This window comes from Clarias gariepinus, chromosome 20, assembly GCF_024256425.1.
Source record: "Clarias gariepinus isolate MV-2021 ecotype Netherlands chromosome 20, CGAR_prim_01v2, whole genome shotgun sequence".
In the NCBI taxonomy this organism is placed as follows: Eukaryota; Metazoa; Chordata; class Actinopteri; order Siluriformes; family Clariidae; genus Clarias; species Clarias gariepinus.
The window spans coordinates 12807582-12833758 of NC_071119.1; the positions used below are offsets into that span (position 1 = coordinate 12807582).

General features: G+C 39.7%; 3 protein-coding genes across 4 annotated transcripts; 1 reads left to right on the top strand and 2 right to left on the bottom strand.

Annotated features, from left to right (window-relative positions):
- Positions 1-2560: 2560 nt before the first annotated feature.
- Positions 2561-5959, bottom strand: rpl9 (ribosomal protein L9). Its single transcript, XM_053479414.1, has 7 exons — positions 5832-5959; positions 4652-4767; positions 4446-4541; positions 4207-4339; positions 3895-3975; positions 3175-3291; positions 2561-2722 (listed from the first exon to the last, which is right to left on the bottom strand). Exons 1-6 carry the CDS (start codon positions 5875-5877, stop codon positions 3185-3187), a joined length of 579 nt encoding a protein of 192 aa, XP_053335389.1. The 5' UTR covers positions 5878-5959; the 3' UTR covers positions 2561-2722; positions 3175-3184.
- Positions 5960-9437: 3478 nt separating this feature from the next.
- On the top strand, positions 9438-17034 carry lias (lipoic acid synthetase). Its single transcript, XM_053480195.1, has 11 exons — positions 9438-9554; positions 11536-11708; positions 12603-12696; positions 13513-13593; positions 13874-14030; positions 14119-14176; positions 14341-14469; positions 15492-15637; positions 15819-15889; positions 16036-16147; positions 16728-17034. Exons 1-11 carry the CDS (start codon positions 9456-9458, stop codon positions 16784-16786), a joined length of 1179 nt encoding a protein of 392 aa, XP_053336170.1. The 5' UTR covers positions 9438-9455; the 3' UTR covers positions 16787-17034.
- A 130-nt stretch (positions 17035-17164) lies between these two features.
- On the bottom strand, positions 17165-24586 carry ugdh (UDP-glucose 6-dehydrogenase). 2 transcript variants are annotated; one of them, XM_053480193.1, is made up of 12 exons: positions 24379-24586; positions 22438-22599; positions 22072-22173; positions 21793-21993; positions 20332-20529; positions 19544-19691; positions 19323-19417; positions 19091-19221; positions 18639-18778; positions 18340-18431; positions 17821-17931; positions 17165-17716 (listed from the first exon to the last, which is right to left on the bottom strand). In XM_053480193.1, exons 2-12 carry the CDS (start codon positions 22597-22599, stop codon positions 17609-17611), a joined length of 1488 nt encoding a protein of 495 aa, XP_053336168.1. In that variant the 5' UTR covers positions 24379-24586; the 3' UTR covers positions 17165-17608. The 2 variants fall into 2 exon arrangements, with proteins under 2 accessions (XP_053336168.1, XP_053336169.1); XM_053480194.1 differs by lacking the exon at positions 24379-24586 and adding an exon at positions 23967-24049.
- Positions 24587-26177: the final 1591 nt, after the last annotated feature.

A 26177-nucleotide genomic window follows, 5' to 3' on the forward strand; every position in this document is an offset into this window, starting at 1 on the left:
TGTATGTGACAAATAAAAATGTAATTAGAATTTATATTTTAGCTAAACAACTTTTGTCCTGTGCTCAGGTCAACAGGATTTGCAAAAACACACCTGATAGATTTTGATATACTCCTCCTAGGGAATTTATATGATCACCACCAAACCGGACCGATGTGATCTAACCACATTGTGGATGCGAAATTGTAAAGGAATTTTTCATATCTCAAACAGGTCGGCCGTGATAATGTCTTAAACTTTATGCTGAAAAATGGGGAAGTTGAGTTATACTGGGTGACATGTTCAGTGACGTCACATGGAGTAATATTTTAGAGTGATGCTTTTTTCTAGCATCTGCAGCCTATTGAACACATCACATATGTTAACACTTACACACACACACACACACATGCTCATATATCACACACATATCTTTCACTTTCACACACACACACACACAGTTAACATGACAAATATTTAGGGCCCAAACTGGCATCAGCCCCATATTGTGTGAAGTTCACCCGGGCGGCAATAGTGCAGGGTGCTTGGGCCCACTCATCATTGCTTGCAACTATATTTGCTCTTATCCCCCCCCATACACACACATGACAAATGTTAACACTCTCACACAGACACACACGCATGCACAAACACACTCATATATTACACACATATCACAAACGTTTACACTCACACACTCACATATCTCTCACACACACGCATGCAGAAACACAACTAACTCACAGTAAACCCACCAAACTCCATGTACACACAAACACACACACACCTGAGACGGAAATCGAACCCGGAGCCTGAAGATACAAGGGGACCATGTGCTGACCCCTACGCCACACACTGTTCTTAGGATTGCACTAGAAACTTATGAATGTGTTTTACTGCCTCCATTGCAGCTGGAAAATCTATCACATTAAAAAAAAATAATTAATTCTTTTTATTTTAGGTTTCTTTAAAGAATCATTACATTTATTTTATAAAATTATTTGCATTGTCTATAGTATTACAATTTCTAGTTACATACACCAAGTTATAGGGTTAAAAGTAAAGTGGACACCTGACCATCATATCCATACGTAAATCCCAAACCTGTTCCAAAATGACAATGCTCCTGTGCACAAAGCCCTCCTTTTCTCCTATTTAGGAGAAGCAAGAACCCCGTGACTCCTATCGGTCAAGGGGGAGATAGTGGGCGTGGTCTCAGAATACAAATATCTGGGAGTCCATCTTGATAACAAACTCGACTGGTCATTTAACATAACACTCTACAAGAAAGGACAGAACCGGTTGTACTTTCTTCAAAGTTTTAACGTCTGTAACACCATTCTACAGATGATTTATGAAACCGCTGTGGTCTGTTGGGGCTGTAACATGAAGGTGTCTGATAGGAACAGACCGGACAAGGCAATTAAAAAGGCCGGATCTGTGCTAGGTATGGAGTTTGACTCTGTGGATGTAGTAGCAAAAAGGAGGATTCTGTCTGAAGTACAATCCATTTCGGACAATCCTTCTCAGCCACTATACAGTGTTTTCGCTGACCAGAGGAGCAATTTCAGCCAGAGACTGATTATCATCAAGTGTTCCACAGAGCGCCACAGAAGATCTTTTCCCCCAATGGCCATAAAATTATACAACTCTTCTCTGTAACTCATACACTATGTGGTTATTCACTGTCAGTAACAGTAATAGGACATTAATATTTACACAATTGGTGGCTGACTAAATACTTTTTTGCCCCACTCTATACTAGATTACTGTGCAATATTTACAAATGCTTGTGGGTCATATTTTGGTATTAACCTTTTTAGGACTCTTCATATTTATTCAAAATGTTTGTCCACATCTAATTTTGATGTAATATTTTTACCCTTACACTTTATTTACCCTACCAGTTGTGCTGTAGTCATCCACACTTTGCCTTTTGAATTTAGCAGAAATTCCCTTGCAGTTTGTACATACAGTACTTTCATATAGTATTGTGTTGCAGTTTGACTTTGCAGTCTCTCATAGTTCTGGGAGAACAGTTTTGTTTTACTTTTAAAAATAATTAAAACATTACTTGATTTATATTTTCAGAGACCCGAAAATGATTATTAAATGCAAGAATTTTAGAAACTTTAGTTAATTTACTACTGTGGCAGATAAGGCAAAGTTGAGTTAATCAAATTACTTAAATTGAAAGTCTGGGTGGCACATAAAGCAAGATGCCCCTAAGGGAGGCCTATAACCAACACTCTTCTCAAACAACTTAATTCATATGTCATTAAAATTATTTAATCATTTAGACTTGTCATACAGTAATTGTATATGGGGAATTTTGCTGATTAAATCATTTTAGTATTACAGCCTATAGAACTATAAAAGTAATAAAGGCAAATCTCAATTCAATTAGGAAAGGAACATTCTAGATAAAATCTACATGCTCCCTAAAACACACAAAAAATTTTGTTTGTGATATGCAAGTATTTAACCAAACTTCGGGATATTGGACAAGTATTAAAAAATACAATAAAACATTTAAATACCCATGAGTGGTAATTAACATTGATGCATGAAGACAAATCAGTGATGGTGAAAAAAAAAGGTGTTTATTGACGGATTTAACAAGAACCAATGCGCTAATCATCAGGCTGCTCCACCACAGTGGTCTTCTCACTGATGTAGATCCCGTCCAGGAACTTCCGGATGTCTTTCTTCCGCACAGCAGTTGCTTGCTGAATTAGTGCAGCTAATTGGATAAAGAAAGAAATCAAACCGTAAACATTATAAACTATTAGGATGTTACAATTGACTCTGCAGTAAAGACAGCGAGTGCAACCTGTTTAAAATAAACCAAACACTACATACAAACAAATGCAGGTAAATAAACAGTCCATGTTAATACAGACAAGCAACGACAAAAACGTAATACTGTGATTAACAGACATGCAACATGCACATTATGTGTTAGAGCTGGAATTAAGTGATGTTAGTAAGAAATTGCAGGCAAGAATTAAAATTAATACTGTAAATTAATAATTGGAAAGAATTGTCAGTTTTCCCTCCCAGACTTAGTGACAATTTCAAGGGCAAAAACGAAAAAGCTAAGAGCAGATGGTAAGAAAGATTAGCAGGAAAAAAAAGGCAAAAAAAAAAAAAAAAAAAAAAAGTCCTCCAGTCCGACAACAGGTCTGCGCTAACCTCGTGTCCTTTACGACTCTGGCTCCACTACTGTCCCCTTTTCAGAGACATAGATACCATCCAGGAATTTTCGGATATCCTTATTTTTGACTGTGGTCGCCTGCTGGATGAGGGCCGCTGAAAGAAGAGACACTAGGGAGGTAAGGGTCATGCACACACAAGCTGGGATCTCACACACACGATAACAGTTTATAAACAAGATACTGGGGATTTAGGGATCAATAACACTGATGAGGCGTTGGGACAGGTGGGTAAAGGGTACATTATTCTACTAGGGTTTCGACTCCAGACACTTTGGAACTGGCTTAGGTCAAGTTGCTGCAAAAAAAGGTTGAATGAAACAGCAATGTTTTCTATGGGGAGTTAATATAGCACCTTTAACCAAATATTAGTTGGTACAAAATAAAGGAAAACAAAAATAACTTAAGAGCAGAAGAACCTTTTTTTTATGCCAACTCCATCAGCCCCTGTAACTAACCAGCAATCAAGCAATGAGGAATCAAACCCAGAGGCTTCATCCCAAAACCTATAGACTTTCCATCAGCTTGTTTTGCTTAGCACATTCTGTTTCATCTTAAAAGTATTGAACTATTAAACATTTAGGCTGCTAATTCCTTCCTCCTAACAAGGATAAAGATCCATCTGATGTACCAAAAACGTCTCTGCAAACACAAATACTGATTCTTCTAAATGTTGGTTCTTGAATGGGTGGAGCCTCACCTGAGTTTGACACCAGCTCAATATCGTTACCCTCCAGCACCAGCTCGTCTTTCTGGGCAGCAGAGAGGGCACAGTTCACACCTAAAAATATTAAGGTAGACAATGAGAATTGAACTGCTCATAAACTTACTTTCATATAATGGTAGCTCTTTCTAGTATTCTAATGACACCAAACTAAGAATATTAACGCTCCACAAGTTCCTGTGCATTTATTGGATTTGGTCCCACATTTATTTAAAACCATGTTAAACTGATCTTAATCCATCTTGGTCAGCATGCACTTGTTTAAATAGCAAGAGAGCGCACACCCACCTTGCCTCATGCGCACACGGCGGATGTACTTCTCTCCCAGGAAGTTTCTGATCTCCACCAGAGAACCAGTCTCCTGAATCACCACGTTAATGGGGAAATGGGCATACACAGATCGCATCTTGTACCTGAAACCCTACATAACAAATCCAGAGAAACCTTCATTAGTCAAAGCAAACAATCCTGGTAAAGAGTGACAAACAAGTGGAAAAGATTCACAGTTCTATACATGATGTCCTTACCAGAGTTACACCCTTGATCATATTCTGAACATGGCTGCAGATGGTTCTGACTGTGGCCAGCTCCTTCCTGTTACCCCACCATTTGTCCACACGCAGCTACACACGCAATCACTTCATTATTCACAGCTTCATGAGTTAAGCACAAACCACTGAATAAAAGTAAACAGCGGCACAAACATGTCTGTGTGATTCATGTGCATCATTACCTTCTTCTGTTTCTTGCCGAGCAGCCTCAGCTCCAGGTTGATGTGGTTAAACTCCCGGCGCAGAACTCCGCGAGGTCCCTTTACACTAACTGTGCGGCCTTTCAACGTCACATCGACTGTAGAAACAGCAAAAAAATTATATTATAAACAATACACAAAAACAATTCTTCAGGTTAACGCATACAACTCCAATCTCTTAAGAGCCCTAAGGCAGGAAACAAGACAGATTTATAAAAAAAAAAACAAAAAAAAAAAACGTATAACTCAGAAATGATTGGAAGAATTTAGAAGCAATAAATTTTAGTTGTCAACATGACACTTATGCCACCAGACACACACTGCGGGACGACAAAATAAAACTGACACTGCTTTCAGCATGTCACTTAGTTACAACAATCCAAACTACAACATCCACTATAGTAGAAGATATGCCTCTTAGGATCATGAAATTTCCATTCATTCCAATCATACTTCTTGCTTACAATAACAAAATAAAAAAGAAAGCTTTATAAACATCTTAATGTTCTACACTGAGCTAGGAATATTTTTTATTAACTTTTAGCATGATTCCAAGACACTTAAGTCAATAAAGTGCGGACGGTCAGCGGTTTGAGCCCCAGCTCCACCATGTTAATACTGTTGGGGTCCTTAAGAGTCTGTGCATCTTCAACGATGCAATAGACCGAGAGGTCTCTCACAGCGCAGTAACATATCGGACGAAAGTTTAACTTAAGGTCTAAACACTTTACACCACAAAACTGGATTGAGGAATTGGGGGGGGGAAAAAAAAGGGAAAAAAAAAAAACTCAACCCAAAAGTTTGGTCTTAACCAATCAATCCCAACAATCAACTTCAGTTTATATAAAGCATAATTGATTAATATGACAATTAACAGAATAGTGAAAACTGTTAATGCCAGTGATCTCAGTATAAGTCACAGTAATAAATGGCCAATGTCACTTATTGATGAAATTACAGCAAAAAGAAGTCCTAGCTGCTGTGAAATAAAAGAAAATTCCTAAATAATTAAACACTCAACTAAAATTTCAGACTTCTAGTATTTAAATCCCAGTCCTGAGGCACTGGTGTCCAGTACAGTTATAGGAAACCACACCACACCAGTTAGAGTGTTTAGATCACCCTTTCTGCTATAAAAGTTCAACATGGAGGTGTTGCATACCGTTGTCAGGGATGTCCACCGTCTGGGTACTGAGAATGGTCTTCATTCTGAAGGACAGAAAAACAAAATGGACATCATGAGCCGGTTAGGTCCGCAGGAATGACTTTGTGCTAATTTACACACACACACACACACACACACGTACAACCGAACACTGCACATTCACCGTTTACTAGTAAATTATTTTAATAGTTCATTTATTAGTAAACTAACAAGTACTCGAAAACTACACTACCGTTAACTATATTCAATAAGGTTTTATTTATTTTAAACCTAAACGGGCTACACGGCCTGCATGCTAACAGCTAACAAACAAACTAAACATCTTATATCAAAGCTGGAGTTAATCACAGCGCGACAATACATACACACACCACTCGGGTAAGGTTTAGGAAACACTACAGGACACAGTTTAAGACAAACTGATGGAGCGTTAGAGAGGATTGAGTATGATTGAAAATGCTTCAACAGGACGCGCCATGTTCTTACCTCGCCGATAAAGGAGGAAAGGAAGGAGGAGCGACGTCATGACGCACTTGTAGACTGAACGTGCTGCGTCATCGCTCAAACACCAGGCACGACTAGAGGAACTGTCGAAAACATCGAGCGTGCGGATTAGTTTGGGCTTGTCAGAGTTATAAATTGATCATGTGAATTTGTTATAAAATGTTATTTAAATGTGTTAGGAAACTAAAATGTTATTTAAATGTGTTAGGAAACTCAACGTGAAACGTTATAAGGCAAATTATCAGAGTGTTTTTTTTAGAAGAGGTAGGAATACAGTGGACCCAAATTTAATCCTCATCTGTGCATAATAATATGTGAGACTGGAAGTTCAGTATAAGAGGAGATGTGTAAGATTAAAGTCCAGTTTGTTGGAAAAGTGAAGCCATCCACAGTCACCATACGCATCCCAGGCAGACCACACGGGGCATCCATGTGATGAGATCTCCAACCAGAAGCAGGACTCCAGGATGAGTTAGAAAGGTCCAGCGGGCAGAGGAGGTCTGGATCACTGGCAGCTCAGGAGCGACATGTATAGCTCGACAAAGGGATAGGTAGAGGAAAAAGGAGAGACGGAGAGAGAGAGAAGAGAGAGCAGAAGAGGAGAGAGCAAAAGAGATGGAGAAATAACAGTTAGGTATGGTAACAGTCGAACAATGTATAAGGTGAATGTATATGTAGTGCAGAGTGCAAGTAGGGACTCCGGCAAGACTAACTATGACAGCATAACTTAAAAGGGAGAGCCAAAAGGAAACACAGACATGAGGGCTCCCTGAGATGTAAAGCAAACAATCACCTTACCGTCAGCAAACCTGAGTGATCAATGAGAGTGAGGAAGACAGCGTCTAAACATACCAGTTCACCATAATAACCTCTACGTCCATGAGTCCCCCAGATCTGCTCCTTTACCTAAGGCTAATTTATTTATAAAAATGCTTGGCTAAATAAATAGGTTTTTAGCCTGGACATAAACACTGAGACTGTGTCTGAGTCCCGAATACTATTTGGAAGACTATTCCATAATTTTGGGGCTTTGTAAGAAAAAGCTCTGCCCCAGCTGTAGTTTTAATAATACGCGGTACTGACAAGCAGCCTGCATCCTTTGATCGAAGTAGGTGTGGCAGATTGTAAGACACTAGCAGTTCACTCAGATACTGTGGCGCGAGACTATTTACTGCTTTATATGTCAGGAGTAGTATTTTAAAATCAATGCGAAATTTCACAGGGAGCCAATGCAATGTGGATAAGATAGGTGTGATGTGCTAATTTCTTCTGATTCGAGTAAAGACTCTCGCTGCTGCATTCTGGACTAACTGAAGCTTGTTTAAGCACCTTGTTGAACAACCAGACAGTAAGGCGTTACAATAATCCAACCTGGACGTGATAAAGTCATGAACTAGTTTTTCTGCATCACTTGGTGACAATATATTTCTTATCTTAAGATCAGTATCTCATAATTATGGTCGCAGAAGTACAGGGGCAACCTGAAGCGCCTAAAAGGGGAACGGTGAGTGACAGTCAATCAAACTGCTACTATTGAGGCTTGTAATGTTTGGGACTGTTTCTTTCCTTAACAGTATTTCTCAACGCACCTTAATGAGGTCAAGATAACCTAATATAATTATGACATAATTCCTGAGATATTTTTTTCTTTTCGTGAATGTGATGCACTTCCTTACACATAAAGGGGCATGAAATTATCTGATAAAAATACAAATGTGTACGCATATTTACAAAAGAATAAAACATGGATCGGAAGAAAAGAAGCATTACGAAAAATATTGTTAAATGATCATATCTGAAAATTTCCTTTTTCACTTAGGTGAGAGACTTTGTAGCACCAATACCATGTTTTGGCTATACAGGAAATATTACAAAAAATAAAGAGAAGATAAATGTTACAAATTCTTGATAAGATAAGATAAGATAAACCTTTATTAGTCCCACAAGTGGGAAATTTGTTTTGGCATGGCAGCAAGTGGACAGTACAAAGTTAAAAATGAAGAAACAACAGAATAAAGTAAAATAAAATAAAAATAGGGGAAAAAAATAAAATAAAATGAAAAATACTGACAGTATAAATGCATACTATACAATCTGGCTATAAAATATGGACATCTGTGTAGTAAAAAATATTTACATAAATATATATTTAGATTATAAGTCAACAAAGTTGACTAAGTAATATGTTTGTACTCAATAAATATATGTATACATACAGAGAGTGAATGACAGGCATTTACAGTAATATTCTGAATGTTTTAATTGTTTTAAATTGCACTTTGCCCAGTTATGGTGGTTCCCCGAGACAGAAAAAAAAATTGCACGTTCCACCATAGTATTGCACATGACTGGAGGTATTGCACGTCACTATAAAGTTTAAAATGTTCCGTCATAATATTGCACATAACTACAATGGTGTATTTGAGGTGTGTGTTTCTTCGCTTGCTTGTGCGTATTTGGTCGGAGTCTAAGTTGTACAGTCTGACAGCAGTTGGTAAGAAAGACTTGCGGAATCTCTCCTTCCCACATCGTGGGTGCAGCAGCCTGCCACTGAAGGAGCTGCTCAGTGCTGTCAAATACTCCTGCAAGGGGTGGAAGATGTTATCCAACAGGGATGACAGCTTAGCCACCATTAGTCCAGAGGGCGTCCTAGAACAGAGCTGGCCCTCCGAATCAGCCTGTTCAGTCTCTTTCTGTCCCCAGCAGAGATGCTGTTGCCCCAGCAGACCACACCGTAAAAGATGGCTGATGCCGCCACAGAGTCATAAAAGGTCTTCAGAAGTGGGCCCTGCACTCCAAAAGACCTGAGCCTCCGCAGCAGGTAGAGCCTGCTCTGCCCTTTTTTGTAGAGTGCATTTGAATTGTGAGTCCAGTCCAGTTTATTGTTCAATATTGATACAATATCTTAAGAAAACTTATCTGATTGAAAGATTCTAAATGAAAACACACACCCATGTAAATAAATAAATAAATAAACTGATTGGTATTTTTTTCCCTTATTGGAGCAGATAAGGTAATGTCCAGTAGGTGGCGGTATGGCATCTTTACGATATTTTCCAACATCCACAGAAGAAGAAGAAGACACGCCTATGACGCGCAGTGACGTCAGGTGACAGAATGGCGGCCATGGCGCTGATCGGGAGAAGCTCCTGCGCTGTAGCTCGTCTGTCCTGTAATAACGTTTTATTCTCATCTAGATGTTTTGAAGCGTCTCACGTAAGTGTGATTCCTGCTACATGAATTCAGTGTGTATTATCTACTAAAGCTGTTCCGAGGTCAGTCTCAACCAATCGGCTGAGTGTACTTCTATAAGTGCAACAGTTGTGGTGTGATATAATAATAATTATATAATAATAATAACATAATGACCTACAATGACCTCGGATCTGTTTATGAGTCTATCATACACTTGTCATCTGTATCTGATGCTTGTCTGGCTGCAGAGAGTTGTAACTTCATTTCTCTAATAATAACATACAAGAGTCAGTCAAAAATTTTCCACACTCCTGTTATAATAAACCTATAAATAAAACAATAGAGCAGCGTGCAGTGATTTTGTGCCTTTTTGTAGTCTGAATGTGTACCTGGTGCCGAAACACAGCAGAAGTCAAATAAAATGGGAGGGTTATCTCGTGTTAAACCCGTGCCAGGTTGAGGTGGCGACCCCACCCCCCTACGGGTGCAGCCAGAAGACTAACAACAGCTCTGAGGAAGGAAAAGGAGAGAATCATTACTGGTGATGAGACACGGATTCTTCACTACGAGCCTACAGAGTAAACACAGTCTGGAAAGGAAACATGCTCAGTCATCAACCAAAAGAAAAAGTTCAAAAGTCAACCCTCAGCTGGAAAATTCATCAATGCCTTACAGTTTTCTGTGATCCTCAAGCGCCAGTATTGGAACGTTATCAGGAAAAATGTTCAACAATCATCATTGTTTTTTACAGTGAGACGCTTATTGAAGAGCTGAAGCCTGAACTTTGGATTAAACGCAGATGTCTGATATACAAGGTCGTCGTGATCGTGCATGATGATGCATTCCCGCACGATTCTGCCTACACTGTCGACACTCTGCAGAAACTTTGGCTTCATCAGACTTTCACCTGTTTGTTCATCTGAAAGCAGGACGAAGAACAAGGACGAAGAGTCAGTTCTAATGAAGAAGTGAAGACAGCGGTGCTGTGAGCTACAAATGCACCCTTGTCTTCACTTCTTCATCAGAGGTTACTCTTCATCCTCTTAGGACTAATAAGGAGTAATGACAGGGTTATACCTATATTGCCTGACCTCATTAAGGTGCATGATGTTGTCTGTGGACAAGACATCTGTAAGAAGATCCTTGAAAATGTGATAAAAGAAAAACATAATATCACATACAGTGTCCCTTTAACCTTATAATTATAATAAAGACTTAAAGCGTGAGGATAATATATAACATTGGGGGTTCAGGGTCATGTTCCAAAGAAACAAGAGTTACCTTTTAATGCTTAACCTTTAAAAGATTACTTTATATCTAAAAATATGACATGATTATATTTAGTTTTCTTTTAGCGTTCTAGTAGCAGTGTTTTTTAAATATGTTGGCATTTACGAGTAGCATCACAGACACTGAACAGAAGACACACGTCTGGTTTAAATGTGACTTGAGGAGAATAAATGCATATTTGAAAATTCTGGTGGTTTTGGCAGTAAGGTGTGTGTAGATAAATAAGCGTAGATTTATAGAGATAGATATGAGGGGTGTTCAAGTCAAACAGGGACTTGTCATAAAATTTCTTGTAATTGACTGAGTATAGTACGGTAAAACATTTAAATGAAGCAGGCCGTCTGATCATGGCTTTAGCATACTGAGAAACCTTTCTACCATGATGGTATCCAAGCACTAGTGAAACACTGGGAAACACAAGTGCATTAGTGTAGCAGGGGATTATATAGAGAATAAAAGGTTTTACTCTCATAACTATGTTCTGTTATTCTGTGCGATCAAAAGTCCCGGTTTGACTTGAACACCTATTGTATGTTAGCATAACTGGAAAACACTCCTCTTCCTGATTCTTAGGTTTAGTCCTGGGGCTAGTGTGTGGGGTCATAGATTAAACATGGATTGATAAATTAGTAACTGTCTTTATGTCAGGTCACATCACATGTGCGTGATGCAGGTCGAAGCCCCAAATAAGGTCTGTTGGTTGTTTCGGCAGGTCTGTGCGAGTCGACTGAGCAACACAGCCAGCACGTCACAGACGCTACAGGACAGAAAGAAAGAAATGAAAGAAGATGGACTGAAACTGCAGGACTTTATATCAGGAGATTTGTCAGAAAAGAGCAACTGGGAGGAGTACAGGGGCAACCTGAAGCGCCTAAAAGGGGAGCGGTGAGTGATCGGGAATCAAACTGATAACACTGAAGTGCGTAATGTTTGGGACTGTTTCTTACATTAACAGTGTTTCTCTGTTTATTAAGTTTCTTATTGATACGCTGTACATTTCACACCACTACCTGACCTTTACCACCCTTTCTAGTGTTCCCTGACTAGTGTGAGATTGAGCAATGTGTTTGTGTCTGATAGACGAGCACACACAACATCAAACAGCAAAGGAATCCTATACAAGGGCCGTTCAAGTCAAACCAGGACTTGGATTGTTCAGAATAAAAAAAAAAACAGTTATGAGAGTAAAAGCCATGATCAAACTGCCTGTTTCATGTCTGAAACGCTGGCCTCCCAGGAACTCCTTTAATGGCCCGAACATGTGCGAATCATTCACGTACGTACAGCCTTCTTTAAAACATTTGCTACCTGCAAATGTTTTATTGCGGCTCAGAGTCTCATCACCGAACTGTGCTCGAAGATTTCTGTAAATGTCAATCGCTTTTACACATAAGTCCCGGTTTGACTTGAACGACTCTTGTACTTTCAATCAAGCAAGCGGTGGGATGGCGATCGATAAAGACAATTCAGGATAACCACATGCTTCTGTAAATTTCTCTAAATAATCCTAAAATTTTTAAATGATGCCAGTCAAGATAATAAGAATAATTATGTATTTTCTACAGTGAAATTGCTTTACAACAGTGTGAAGTACTTTATTTTGAATTAGGCTAGAACTAATAAGAGACATCTTGGGAGAACTATAATACACGGCTCGTGTTGTCTTAATACTTTTGGCCACCGCTGTATGTTTAGCACAATAATATACAATTGCTATAATGTAAATAGACATAACAGTGATTGAAGATAAGCATTAACCATGTGCACTCCGGATCCCAGGCTCAGGTTACCGCCGTGGCTCAAGACCGAGATTCCTATCGGGAAAAACTACAACAAACTGAAGAACACGCTCAGAGACCTGAAGCTACACACTGTGAGTATCATCCTGTGTTTCAAGCTTGATTATTTTTGCATTAGTGTTCGATGTCGTCATAAAAAAGTCTCTTAAAGATCCAGGTGACGTACAGCTCAGATCCTGCATTCTGGATGCTTGAGTCCCTTTGGTGAAGTGCATTTGTCCAGCCAATCAGAATGCAAGGACCAAAATTCGGTCCATGTTCGTAGAGTTTCTTACCGGGTTTTAGACTTTTTCCGTCCGTCCACGTTTAGTCGTGTCCAATTCCTTCCTGCCATTAGGGCGCTCCCACATTAAGGCTGCTACTACCACTCAGTCGGGAGGGCCGAAGACTATCACGAGTTTCCTCCAAACCACGTGATGCCAGCCGACGCATCTTTAGGGCGTTGGGGCGGCACTTGGAGGACAGCGCTATCTGCTTCTTCTGCTTGGATGAGCTCACAGACGCCCCTGATTGACTATAGAGCCGTGATTAATGTGGGAGCACTAAGTACCTCTCATCCCTCCCCTCTGAGAGAGCTCGGCCAATCAACTCTCTCTAGACCTCCGGCTGCAAGAGGTTACAGCATCACCCGGGAATCGACTGGAGATCCACATAAATCTTTATTTAGCTTTGTGTAATAAAATAAAATTCAATAATTTTGGTTATTTTTGATAATAACCAAAGATGTTTGATATATAACTTTAGAAAAGTCTCTTCTTTGGCATGTTGTCCTAAGGTTATGCAAACACAACTGTAGCTAATAACCCTATTAATATACATATATAAATGTAAAATATAAATACATGTATATATAGCTAAAGCCGACGTCGTTGTTGTTGCTATGGTGACAGGTGTGTGAGGAGGCCAGATGTCCGAACATTGGTGAGTGTTGGGGAGGCGGAGAGTACGCTACTGCAACAGCAACCATCATGGTCAGTGCAACACCATTTATAGTGTAAATTTAATAGTGTTTAAACATTAAATTATTAAACCTGAGGAGACAAAGTTTGATGCAGGTGAATGTAAACTAGTTCAGGTGAAGCAGTTAGTTATTATACTACAGCAGGTCAGTTCAGTGCTGTTAATTTCTTCTGGCAAATGATTACACAGTGAACGTGACACTCCATCACAGCTCTGTCTCTGTGTGTGTGTGTGTGTGTGTGTGTGTGTGTGTGTGTGTGTGTGTGTGTGTGTGTGTGTGTGTGTGTGTAGTTAATGGGAGACACATGTACACGTGGCTGCAGGTTTTGTTCAGTAAAGACGGCGAGAAATCCGCCTCCTCTCGACCCGGATGAGCCGTACAACACCGCTAAAGCTATTGCTGCGTGGGGGCTGGACTACGTAGTGCTCACGTCGGTGGACAGAGACGGTAAACACTATTGTAGACAGCTGGAGTTTGCTCAACAATATGTAGACTGCTGATTGTATGAAGGGTTTTTTGCGTGTGTGTCGAACAGACCTCGCGGATGGAGGCGCAGAACACTTTGCGAAGACCGTGTCCCATCTCAAGGAGAGGTAAAGACACAACACGTGCACAGATGTCCAGTACAGACAGGTGACAAATGAATGGGAGAAAAAACACGATGATGCGTGTTAGGTCACCAAAACATACAAACTGTCTATGAATATACTCGCTATGTCTGTCTGAAGATCCACTCTGTGGTTGTGCACTCTTACAGGAACCCCGACATCCTGGTGGAGTGCTTGACTCCTGATTTTCGTGGCGATCTCTCGGCAGTGGAGAAAGTCGCTCTGTCTGGTCTGGACGTTTACGCTCACAACATAGAGACAGTCAGAGAACTGCAGAGGTAAAGAATAGTCGAATTTGCCCGGCCACACCCAGGCCTGATTACTGCCAGACCTGTTGAATCAAGAAATCGCTTAAATAGGCAAAATCAAGCGCATTAAAAGCTAAAAAGAAATGCACCAGATGCTAAAATCTTAAGAACTTGACATGCAAGAAATAAAAACATACTTTTCACAGCACAAACAAAGACAACTGATCATAACTGTCATAAAACAGGTATGATCTGGACTCTTACTCCTGTTACAGGGTATCTGTCACTTTCACTCAGATCTCATGTGTAAGTGAGATAAATAAACCTCATGGTGTAATCTGGTAAATGACCTGCTGTAGAAATTGTATGTTAAATTTATATATGAAATTTTATATAAATATAAAAGTATTCCTGAAAAATTTGAAAGAGATTTAAAGCCCCAGATACAGCATTTCTCATTATAATTGTAGTGTATGCAAGTAAATACATAATATGAATAAAAATAGTTGGTGTGTTTAAATAAGAGACAGGGAATCTAACCAGGACAAAATGACCTTTTTATAGATTTACAGAAATAACAAATAAAACAAATACATGAATACACCTTTATTGTGTAATATATTGTAATATGCGTGTAGAAAAGGTATACTATAAGTTATTGCTCATGTTGTTCAGCAGTTTATGTATTGGAAAGCCTGTGTTGCATTGTAACTGCAGCGTCTCCCCGCTAGAGGGCGCACACAGTGAGCGAACACCCCAGAAAAATGTGCAGCGTTTATTTTTTTAAGCGCTGCAGTGATTTGTGACCACCAGGTGGCGCATGAAAGTTTTTTTTATGGTGCAGATCAGACATTTTACTGCCTTTTAAAAGGAAAGTAAGGAGTCTAGTCTTTTTCAGGGTAATCATTGTATTATATTATTATATTATATTAATAATAATATTTAATATTATTATATTAAATTTATATTCATAATAATAATGATGATGATGAACTATCTTATTTTATTACTTCCAAGTTTGTCTCGTCCTAACTTGCAGCTTTGACTTTCAGGCATGTGCGTGACCCTCGTGCGAACTTTGACCAGTCGCTTGCTGTGCTGCGCCACGCTAAAAGCGTCAAACCGAGCATCCTCACCAAATCCTCGATTATGCTCGGACTGGGTGAAACAGATGCGCAGATACACACTACACTAAAAGGTATAGACACATACATACAGACACACTCACTCGTGTATATACAACCAGACAAATTAAAGGAAAAATTAAGGTTTTGTGCAATCACACGTAATAGGCCTCATGAGCATTGAGTTGTGTTAAGATCAGGAGATTTCAACATTTGTTCCTCAGTATATACTGATTCTGCTTTGTCCTGTTCCAGCGTTGAGGGACTCGGGTGTGGACTGTTTGACCCTTGGCCAGTACATGCAGCCGACGAAACGAAATCTGAAGGTACAGAAGCGTTACACCTGATTACGTCTTTCACGACCACCACACCTGCTGATTTCATGATTCAGGGCTGTGAGTTTATACACAAATGCATTGAGGTGCTGATTTCTGAATTGTGTTTGTGTGTGTGTGTGTGTGTGTGTGTGTAGGTAGAGGAGTACGTCACCCCGGACAAGTTTGCTCACTGGGAGAAGGTGGGACAGGATATGGGGTTTGTTTACACAGCCAGCGGTCCCCTAGTGCGCTCCTCTTATAAAGCAGGTAACACACACACACACACACACACACACACTAGAGTGAAAAGCACAATGATGTTGTAGATGAAGCTGAGAAAACATTGATATCCAGTGTCTGACACCATGTTGCCAAACACACTGATGCTGAGCCAAAAAAAAGTGACGAGGGTGAATCACAAATGATTCAGCCCTACGAGGACGAAGAGTCACTCCTGCTGAAGAAGTGATGACAGCGGTGCATTTGTGGCTCAGCTTAAAACATTGTTTAATGAGGGAATATGTAAGCTTGTTGCCCGATGGATGACGTGTATCGCAAAGCAATGAGCTCATGATGTATTCGTCTTTTTAAATGTTACCTAAAATAAATAATTGGTGAATTTTAGTAATAAATAACAGATGGCCGTTTTATGAAGGGTGCCAATATTTCTGGTGCTGATCAAATAAGACAGATCGAGTATGAAATTGTGTGTGTGTGAACACTGCTCACTGCATTATGGGTAACATCCACCTGACCTTAGCTGTGAGTTTTAGTGAAAAGGGATTGCGAGATCCATCAGGCGTTTAATCAACACGACTAAACATTTCTTTGCTGTTCCTTTGCACAGGTGAGTTCTTCCTCAAGAACCTGCTGAAAAACAGAAAGACGGAAGGAAGCATGGAATAAAGACCCACATCGTGGACCTGAACTCTTTCTGTCTTGCGTTTCCTCATGCAATAAATTATGGAAGCGAAAGCATGGCTTTGTAAATCCACGTTGTCCGTTTAGTTTCCAGTCGAGTTAGTGAGATGAATTGTGGGTAAAGACATCACCTGGTATGAAAGACATCTGTACACGTGTGAGATTTATGATGGAGAAAGAGAAATCAAATGAAATAAGGACCGTTACAGTGCAATAAATTGATTTTAAATGATTTTTTTATTTAGTGAAAATAAGATTTCATTGGTCCGTCTGTATTTGAAACAAGAAACCGTTTGCTTTTGTATCATATTACATTAGTGTTACAAATCTGTACAGTATGAAATATTATACTTTTCTTTAAAAAAAAAAAAAGAAAAAAAATTCACATTAAGGTCTTACATGTAAAATCACATGTTAAAAGGACATGATTACATAACGAGTAACTGCAATCTTCCAGCATACTTGAGACACACGTACACACACTCTCTCTTTCCCTCTCCGAATAAAAACTGACTAAAACTTCTACTTCACCGTCGTCCGTGCAACGATCGCACTGAATACTGAGAAACTAAACCGTGTTCTCCAGCTGAAAGGTGTTCCAACATATAACATTCCTTTAAGACCCAGCTAAACACAGTGTGCTGGAGACGGGTGGAGGACACCGGGTCTGGATGAGGAGCGTTACAAACTCTACACTGTAAAAATATTCATCATTTTCGTACTTTGGTTTGCTTTTTTTTTTTAAAAGACATTTAAAAGACTTCAGTCTGAGTGAGCGTGTGTATTTTGTGTGTGCGCGCGTGTGTCTCAGGCTTTGGATTTCTTCGTGGGTGGCTCGTTGAGGGTAATCCTGGGTCCTGCGCCTGTGGGTGTGAAGGGAAGCCGGGTCATCACCTTCTTTCCAATTGTCTCGATCTACACACAAAAAAAAAAAAAAAAAAGAGAGATAGAGACATGTAAATAATAAACAAGATGTGCTGAATAAATTGACAGAAAAAGATCAATACACACACACGCACCTGGAAACCGAGGTTCTGGAGCTCGAGGTGTAAATGATCCAGGACTCTACGACCGTCGAATATGAACGCTGGCTTCAACATCTGGTGATAAATCTTTGCGTAATCCAGCTCCTTCAAAACATACACACAATTTTTTTATTTATTTATTTAATTAAATAAATTATTCATTCATTAAATGGTTTAATGAATGCAAAAGTTTAGGCACCCTTAACAGAAAACAATGATAAGAAAATGCATGGAACATGTTCTGCACATTCATATAAAATTTGCATTGTGATATAAATAAGCTATAAAATCAGGCAGGTGTAATACATCTTGGACACACACTGAGATGTAGTTCTGATGTAGATGTAGATCTGCCAGGTCATACAACCCAATGACAATACAGGCTGTATACAGTTTAATTATCCAGAAAACACGCTTTTAAAGAACAAAATTGCACGGTGTATGAAAACAGCTGTATTTCTCCAAAGGGTGCCAAAACTTTAGGAGCTTCTTCCATAGTGGATCTCTGTATACCTTAAACATGTCCCACTCGGTGCAGATCACTAGAGCGTGTGCGCTTTTACAGGCTTCGTAAGGATCTGAGGACACGGTGACGAGGTCAGATACTGAGGAAAGAGCAACACACACACAAGCATGTGTTAAATGTGTGTGTGTGTGTGTGTATGTGTGTGTGTGTCTCATTTACACATCAGAAACATCCAATACACATTTACAATAAAATTTACACACGATCATTAAAGTCTGAGACGCGGCAATCACCCTGTGATTCATCTGCATAACAATCACACACACACACACACACACACACACACCTCTCTCGGGGTTGTCTCCTGAGATGCTGGGCTGTGACAGGTCCTGTACGATCTGCTCCTTCGACACTTTCGGGTCAAAGATGTGCAGCTTGGCTCCTTCATCCATCAGATATTTAGAAATATAGATACTGGATGACTCTCTGGAAAGGTGAAAGGTGATGAGACTGTGTGTGTGTGTGTGTGTGTGTGTGTGTGTGTTCTCTGCGACTCCACTCTCACTGTGACTGAGGGGAAATTCGAGCAGAGTGACTCAGCAGATTTCCTGTTTAGCTGGAAAAATCTTGATAGAGGGTGAATGATTGACTGGATAGAGTGTGAGAGAGAGAGTGTGTGTGTGTGTGTGTGTGTGTGAGAGAGAGTCCCCTAAGGTGTCATAAGGGCTGAAACACCTTCAGTGAATTTCAAAGGTAGTGTGTGAGTAAGTGTGTGTGTGTGTGTGTGTGTGTGTGTACCTGGTGTCCCCGGTGTCTTTCTTGAATGAGAAGCCCAGCAGGGCGATTTTCTTTCCCGTCACAGTGTTAAACAGACAGTCGATGATCCTGCACGCAAACCTTTTCCTCTGATACTCATTCATATCAATGACCTACACACACACACACACACACACTTCAGATGTAAGAAAGGCACCAAACAGATGCTAATCGATAGAAGCGATTGAGTGGCTCAGGTGTAGACAGTCTGTACCTGCTGCCAGTACGAGGCCACTTCAGGTAGATTCAGCGCCTCACACAGATACACCAAATTCAGCACATCCTTCTGGAAACAGCTTCCTCCAAAGCCTGGGGCGCGCACACACACACACACACAAACAGTGTTCATAGAGGATCAGCCAAATGTTGCCACGAATTCAACAATCACCCCCTCCTCTCTCTCTCTCTCTCTCTCTCTCACACACACACACTCACCAACGCTGGCCTTGAGGAACTTGCTGCCGATGCGCTGGTCCATGCCGATAGCTCTGGCCACCTCCTCGACGTCGGCGCCGGTGGACTCACACAGAGCCGAGATGGAGTTTATGCTGCTGATACGCTGAGCTAGGAATGCATTCGCCGCCTAATACACACACACACAAAATGGAAAAATTAATTTTAAATACATGTTGCACCAATTTACATTCTGTATACACAAGGGGTGTGTTTGAATCAAACATTTACATTTGGGCATTTGGCAGACGCTCTTATCCAGAGCGACTTACATTTTTATCTCATTACACATCTGAGCAGTTGAGGGTTAAGGGTCTTGCTCAAGGGCCCAACAGTGGCAACTTGGTGGTTGTGGGGTTTGAACCTGGGATCTTCCGAACTGTAGTCCAATACCTTAACCACTGAGCTACCCCTGGCCCCAGGACTTGTGATCGTGCAGAATAACAGAACACAGTTATAGAAATAAACTAATTTCTGAAACGATAGCCTCCCAGGAACTCCTTTAGGGCGTTTTTTTATATTAGGCAACTATTGATCTATATCGTGCCCAGGAATCGGCTTCACGCCTTCATTCAAGAGAAATTTCATCAGTTCAAGTCCCAGATGGACTTTATCTGCTGTGCTAAGGCGCGCCATCATTGCTAGGGTTAGCGGAGACGGTTGTATGACTTTAACACACTAACTACATTAATAAATAAATAAACTGATGATCAATGCCTACTTTTAAGTATCTGGACGCTTCAATACACACACACACAGGGTATACTCACTAATTTGGACAGCTCAGATGACCATGTGTTGGTGGTGATGATGCGTGACTTGGGTACCCAGTGCTCATACACTTCACACAGTGCCCTGATTGCCTTTTGCCCTTCGGGAGTTTCATCCCCGCCGATCAAAACGCGGTCAGGCTCCTTGAGGTCCTTTACAGCCGTCCCCTCGGCAAGAAACTCTGGGTTGGAAAGCACCTGCGAGAGACAAAGGGAAAAAGAAAAACCACTTTAATCAAGTGTTTAGTAAGAGTGTGGCCTTAAATGTCCTATATTTTACTATATCCTAAACAAATTAACTCTGTGCTAGCTCAAAAAAGTGCGTGTTAAAACTAAAATCCTGCTCAGATTTTCCTGCCTCCCTTTGTCTCACCCACCCCTGCCACCCAGAGAGCACGGGACATTTTACTCTGACATCATAAAATGATTTTGTTTTTTTGTTGCACCAGCCTAGGACGTAAAAAAAAAAAAAAAATCCCACATTCTGCATTGTGATTGAAATCTACAGCACAAAAACAGGACCTAAATGAGTGGCCAGTTTAGCACAATATTTGCAAAGTGTTACATCTCAGCATGGGTCTAAACCCCATCTCCATGTAATTAAGTGATTTATAAGTTATAATGACTGTTGAAATAATAATAAAAAAAGTAACAATTCCTGGAGAAATTGTGAAGTAATGGGAACGCAGCTGCATTGGTTTTCCTGAGCCAAAGTGTTGGTTCGTAGTCAATACAGTTCCTGAGATAATCGCTCTTCACCTATCCTGGGAGTAAGTGAGTGTGTGTGTGGGTTGGGGGGGAGTGGGTCAGATGTCTTAATGATTGTCTTTTGATAAAAGTTTTGTAGGGGTGCGTGAAAAATTCAGGGAGATACCGCCTTTTTTCAAAAAAAAAACAACAAAAAAACTGGAAACCTTAGTCTTATCCTTTAGAAAAGTATTAGTACCCCACTTTCAGGTGCTAATACAACCCACATTTTTGTCCAAAGTTTTTGTTCTAATTATTGATTGCTAAATTGTTAGCCGGACGTGAAGTTAGAAAATCTGAGATTTGTTTTCTTCTTATGCATTTGATTGGTTACAAGAATTCAGTCTCTTCTATGATCAGTTAGAAACTAGGTGAAAGCATGTTTTTAGATGCAGTTTAAAGAGACTTAGAAGTATAGGAATCGCTCTGGGTTTTGCAAGCATTCGCAAATTAAAGATTTTTATTTATTCCCCAGATTTTTCTTTCCCCTCGTCACCCTTTAGGGGCTGTGTAGGAACGTACATGATGGCAGTGAAAGAAAAAAATATATTTCTCTGCAAAGACAGCCTTGAGTGTCTGGCGGCTTATCTGTCTGTTCTTATTTTTGGAACACAGATATAACTAGTAAGATACTGAACCTTCTTAAGCCATACGAGACGTTTTGTTCCTATTTACCCTGCCTGTGTTTAAGTACACAGTGTCGAAAGCACACACCTGCAGGTTAAGGCTGGGTTTGGTGTTGGCGTCGAAGATCCTCCGGATGCTCTCAGCAGCCCGCACGGGCACCGTGCTTTTCTCCGTCACGATCTTATAACCGTCAGAGACCTCAACAATGCGCCGCGCGCAGGCCTCGATGAACTTCAGATCGGCCGCTCGGCCCTTTCCCATCCCGTACGTCTTAGTGGGCGTGTTCACCTGAGAGCAGAGTAGATGCTTCGAATTAACATATTGTATTGCTTTCCTTAGGAGGTAATGTGAAACCTTTACACTCACAGAAATAAAGACCAAATCTGCTTCCTTGATGGCTGAGTCGATGTCAGTGGAGTAAAAAAGGTTCTTGCCTCGGCAGGACAACACGACCTCGTTCAGGCCAGGCTGCACATAGACAGAGGAATGAAAAAAGGAGCATAAAGACAAAAACAGTTCTGTTACACAGTGTCTCAGACAGAGAACTACATGATACAAGAATCAAATAATAGTGCGGAGTCATGATGATGCGTCAAAGTTTAAATCACAGTATAGAAACATTTTAATAAATTATCAATGCTGGGTCATTAAGTTTGAAAATTTTTTTATCATTAGCATATAAAAGGTGAACATTGGGATTTGCCACAAATCCTATGACAGACTTAAAGTTACCTCATAAATGGGAAGAGTGTCTGAGTTCCAGGCTTTGATTCGGTTCTCGTTCACATCGACCACCGTCACCGTGATCTCGGGGCACATGCTGGCGATGACGCTGCATGTCGGGCCTCCGACATAACCTGCGCCAATGCAGCAGATTTTCCTAATCTGAACCATCTGAAAGCAAATGTCATATATTACAGAGTATATCTGATATACACCTATATCTGTGTAATATATACTGTATATATAGTATACACACACATACATAAATCCACCTCAAGATGGAGGAGAAAAAAAGTTTGGTCATGTATTTGGTCTAATCAGTAAATGAAGTTGAACTTCCATCCAGTAAACTTTTCCCCATTTCAGTCACTTAATTCAAAACGTAAGACACTTAAGACTGTTTGCCTTTAAAGTTTACAAGTGTAGACAAGTATCACTTATATAAATCCTTTATAATCCACCTATCTGATGCAACCCAGGGGAGACTGGGTTATTTTAGATTCCAGGTTCTTTCACAGATCATGGAGTTTTGGTCCTGCCTCTATGGCTAGTGAAGCTGTGCTTTATAAAGTGTTAATTGTTAAAAGCTCTAATACAATCTGAAATCTGAATGCTTTTCTGCTATGATTCAAAATGACCAGAATGAACGAATGAATGAAAAGCTATATAAATAAATAAATAAATAAATAAATAAAATTATAACCAGGAATATTATTTAGAATAATATAACTCAATCCAGGTGAGCAAAGCACTGTGTCTTCAACCTTTCAAAGGTTTATATCACAGGTACCAGATGCCTTGAGAACTAACAGACATTTGAATCGAGCTTGATGGTTCAAACCATATTTATACTTTGGCAGGAAGGTGGCTTATTGGTTAGCACAGTCACCTTGCACCTCCATGGTCCATGTTCGATTCCCGCCTCGGGGCTGTGTGTGCATGGAAGTCGCATGTTCTCCCTGTGCTTGATGGGTTTCGTCCGGGTACTCCGGTTTTCCTCCCACAATCCAAAGACATATCGATTAGGCTAACTAATGTGAATGTTGACTGGAGGTTTCACCATGGTCGTAAAAACGTGAATAAATACAATACAATGGTCACCATTGGCCTCAACGATCCCTAGTTGGACTACAAGAGGTTTCTAGATAGACGGATGGATGGATATATATAAAAATTGTAAAATCGGTTGGCTTTAGGATTTGAATTTAAAAAAAAAAAAAAACTCTCCAGGCCTCCCAAACTGTACACCACTTTAACACTGGACTGGTGATCCAAAACAGATGTTTTACCACTGTGAACAACCTGTAATTACACACACACACACAAAAACCCTCCTGTGAGACCGGATGGGGCCTTCGAGAAGAAAAGTCCAGGAGCTACGATACGATGAGTCTCATATTAATGCGTCTCTCTCTCTCTCTCTCTCACAGCTTCCTTGGACACAAAAGGGGTACTATACACCCGGCATCTTCTACCCCGCCTTCTCTTTCTGTAACTCATTCATTAAACATTTACAGCAAAAAAAGGACTCGTTGTACCTTAAAATGAACTTGGTTTGCTTTAAGAATGTGCTGAACGATAAATTTTTTCAGCCGTGGTTCTGGGGAAAAGTGAAACAATGTATAGAATTTGTTTGAAGTGACCAGAAATAATGAAAGATCAAAGGGTAATAGTGATACATTTAAAATATCATTAAATGAGAAAAATACATCAATGAGGTTACTTTGGTGTACAACAGTTTTAGGGATTTTAAGCAGATTTAGACAGACAGATAATGAATGGTTTGTATTTGTTCAACTCAGTCTAACAAATCACTCAGGATACATTAAAAACAAATAAAATAAAAGGAAAGGATGTTTTATTGTTTTATTTAACATTTGGACTACGTTTCCACAACAATTTAATGTTAAAAAAACGTTAAATAAATATTAAAAATGTAATAAATCTTACCTTGTTGTTTGTGATGTGAAGTTAACAGGAGATGTCTGCACTCAGAGGATGAACTGCTCCCAGGTAATGCTGCTTCTCTCGAATGAATAAAACTACTGTTGATATCTCTCCCTCTCTCTCCCTCTCTCTCTCACCTACTTATACACGTACACGCACAAACACACACCCACTTTAGGGGAAAGTTTAAAAGAGAGGGGGAAAAAAACTTGATCCGGAAGCATCCCACTTCCGGGAGGAAGGATAGAACAAGAGTCACGTGATCACGATGTGATCGGTTTAAACCACAACCGAATAAACTCGTCATGATCTTATAAAATTGTTTTTATTTTAAAACTATATTTTTTACAGGGATATTTTTAAATAGATACGCCCGACTAAATATATTAAAGAGTTTTTTTTTGTTTTAGGGCTTTTAATTTGAAATATGTATCAGAGTATGCCACGTGTAGAGAAAAGCAGAAGGCTTTTATTAAAGCAGCCTTAAAGGAAAAATACAACCAAAAAACCTAAATAATAAGAATAAGAAGCAGGAAACATAAACCTGTACACTGGGAATCAACATGTACAAATAATTAAATTTAATGTGTAACAAAACAAAACAAATTATATATATATATATATATATATATATATATTCTGCTTTAAAGGGGAGAGAAGCAGAGAAGAGTGAGATCTATAGGTGGCAGTGATGCATCCTACAGAACAGAATAAAGGAGACAGAGTTCAAAACACAGAATACAAGGGGGGCATACCCTGGACAGAGTGCTAATCCATTTTAGGGCACACACAAACACTGGGAATGCCAATTAGCCTAATCTGCATGTCTTTGGTCTGTGAGAGGAAACCGGAGTACCCCGGGGGAAACCCACCAAGTACGGGAAGAACATGAAAAGTCCACGTACAAAGGCCCTGAGGCAGGAATTAAACCCTCAATCCTGGAGGTGCGAGGGGAATGGGCTAACCATTAAGCCACCGTGCCACCTAATCAATAAAAATAATAATTTTATTGTTACAATATTGTAAGGAATTAGATTAGTAAAACGACATAATGTTATCAAGGATCTATACGAAGCAGAATCATCACGTTTTATGTCATACTGAATACTGTGAGCGTGTACGATAGGGGAAAATTAAGAGCCTCAGAAACATTGGGGTAGCGTAGCCTCTAGTAAATTAGATCCTATATATATAAAATATTATTTATTTATTAATTATATATATATATGTATATATGGAAATACTGAATGATTTTGTACATAAATATGCAGACATAATAAACATATATAACAAAATGAGTACAGCATATCTTACCCACATACAAAACAAAAGGTGCAACTTATTAGCAGTATCTAAAGGAGATTTTTACTAACTCACTCTGACTCGCTTAATTTTTTTATACAAGGTCACGGGGGACCTGGAGCCTATCCCAGAGGACTTTGGACACGATCTATGGACGGTACATAGAGCAGATTTTTAAACTAATGTTAACTAATTTTTTTTTTTTATAATTAAAATTAGTACATCAGCCTTAGCAACAGCGCTAACCACTAAGCCACCGTGCCACCTAATCCATTAAAATAATTTTATTGTTACAATATTGTAAAGAATTAGATTAGTAAAACTAATGTTGTTATTTAGGGTCTATACAAAACCGTAATCTATTCATATAAAACAGAAATTCTGTTTGTGTGTTTGCGTGCATAGGTTGTCCATCAAATGTTCCTAGCATATTTATCATTAACTTTAATGTCATACTGTAAGCGTGTCAGTAAACAGTGCAATCATTGCGTTTTATGTCA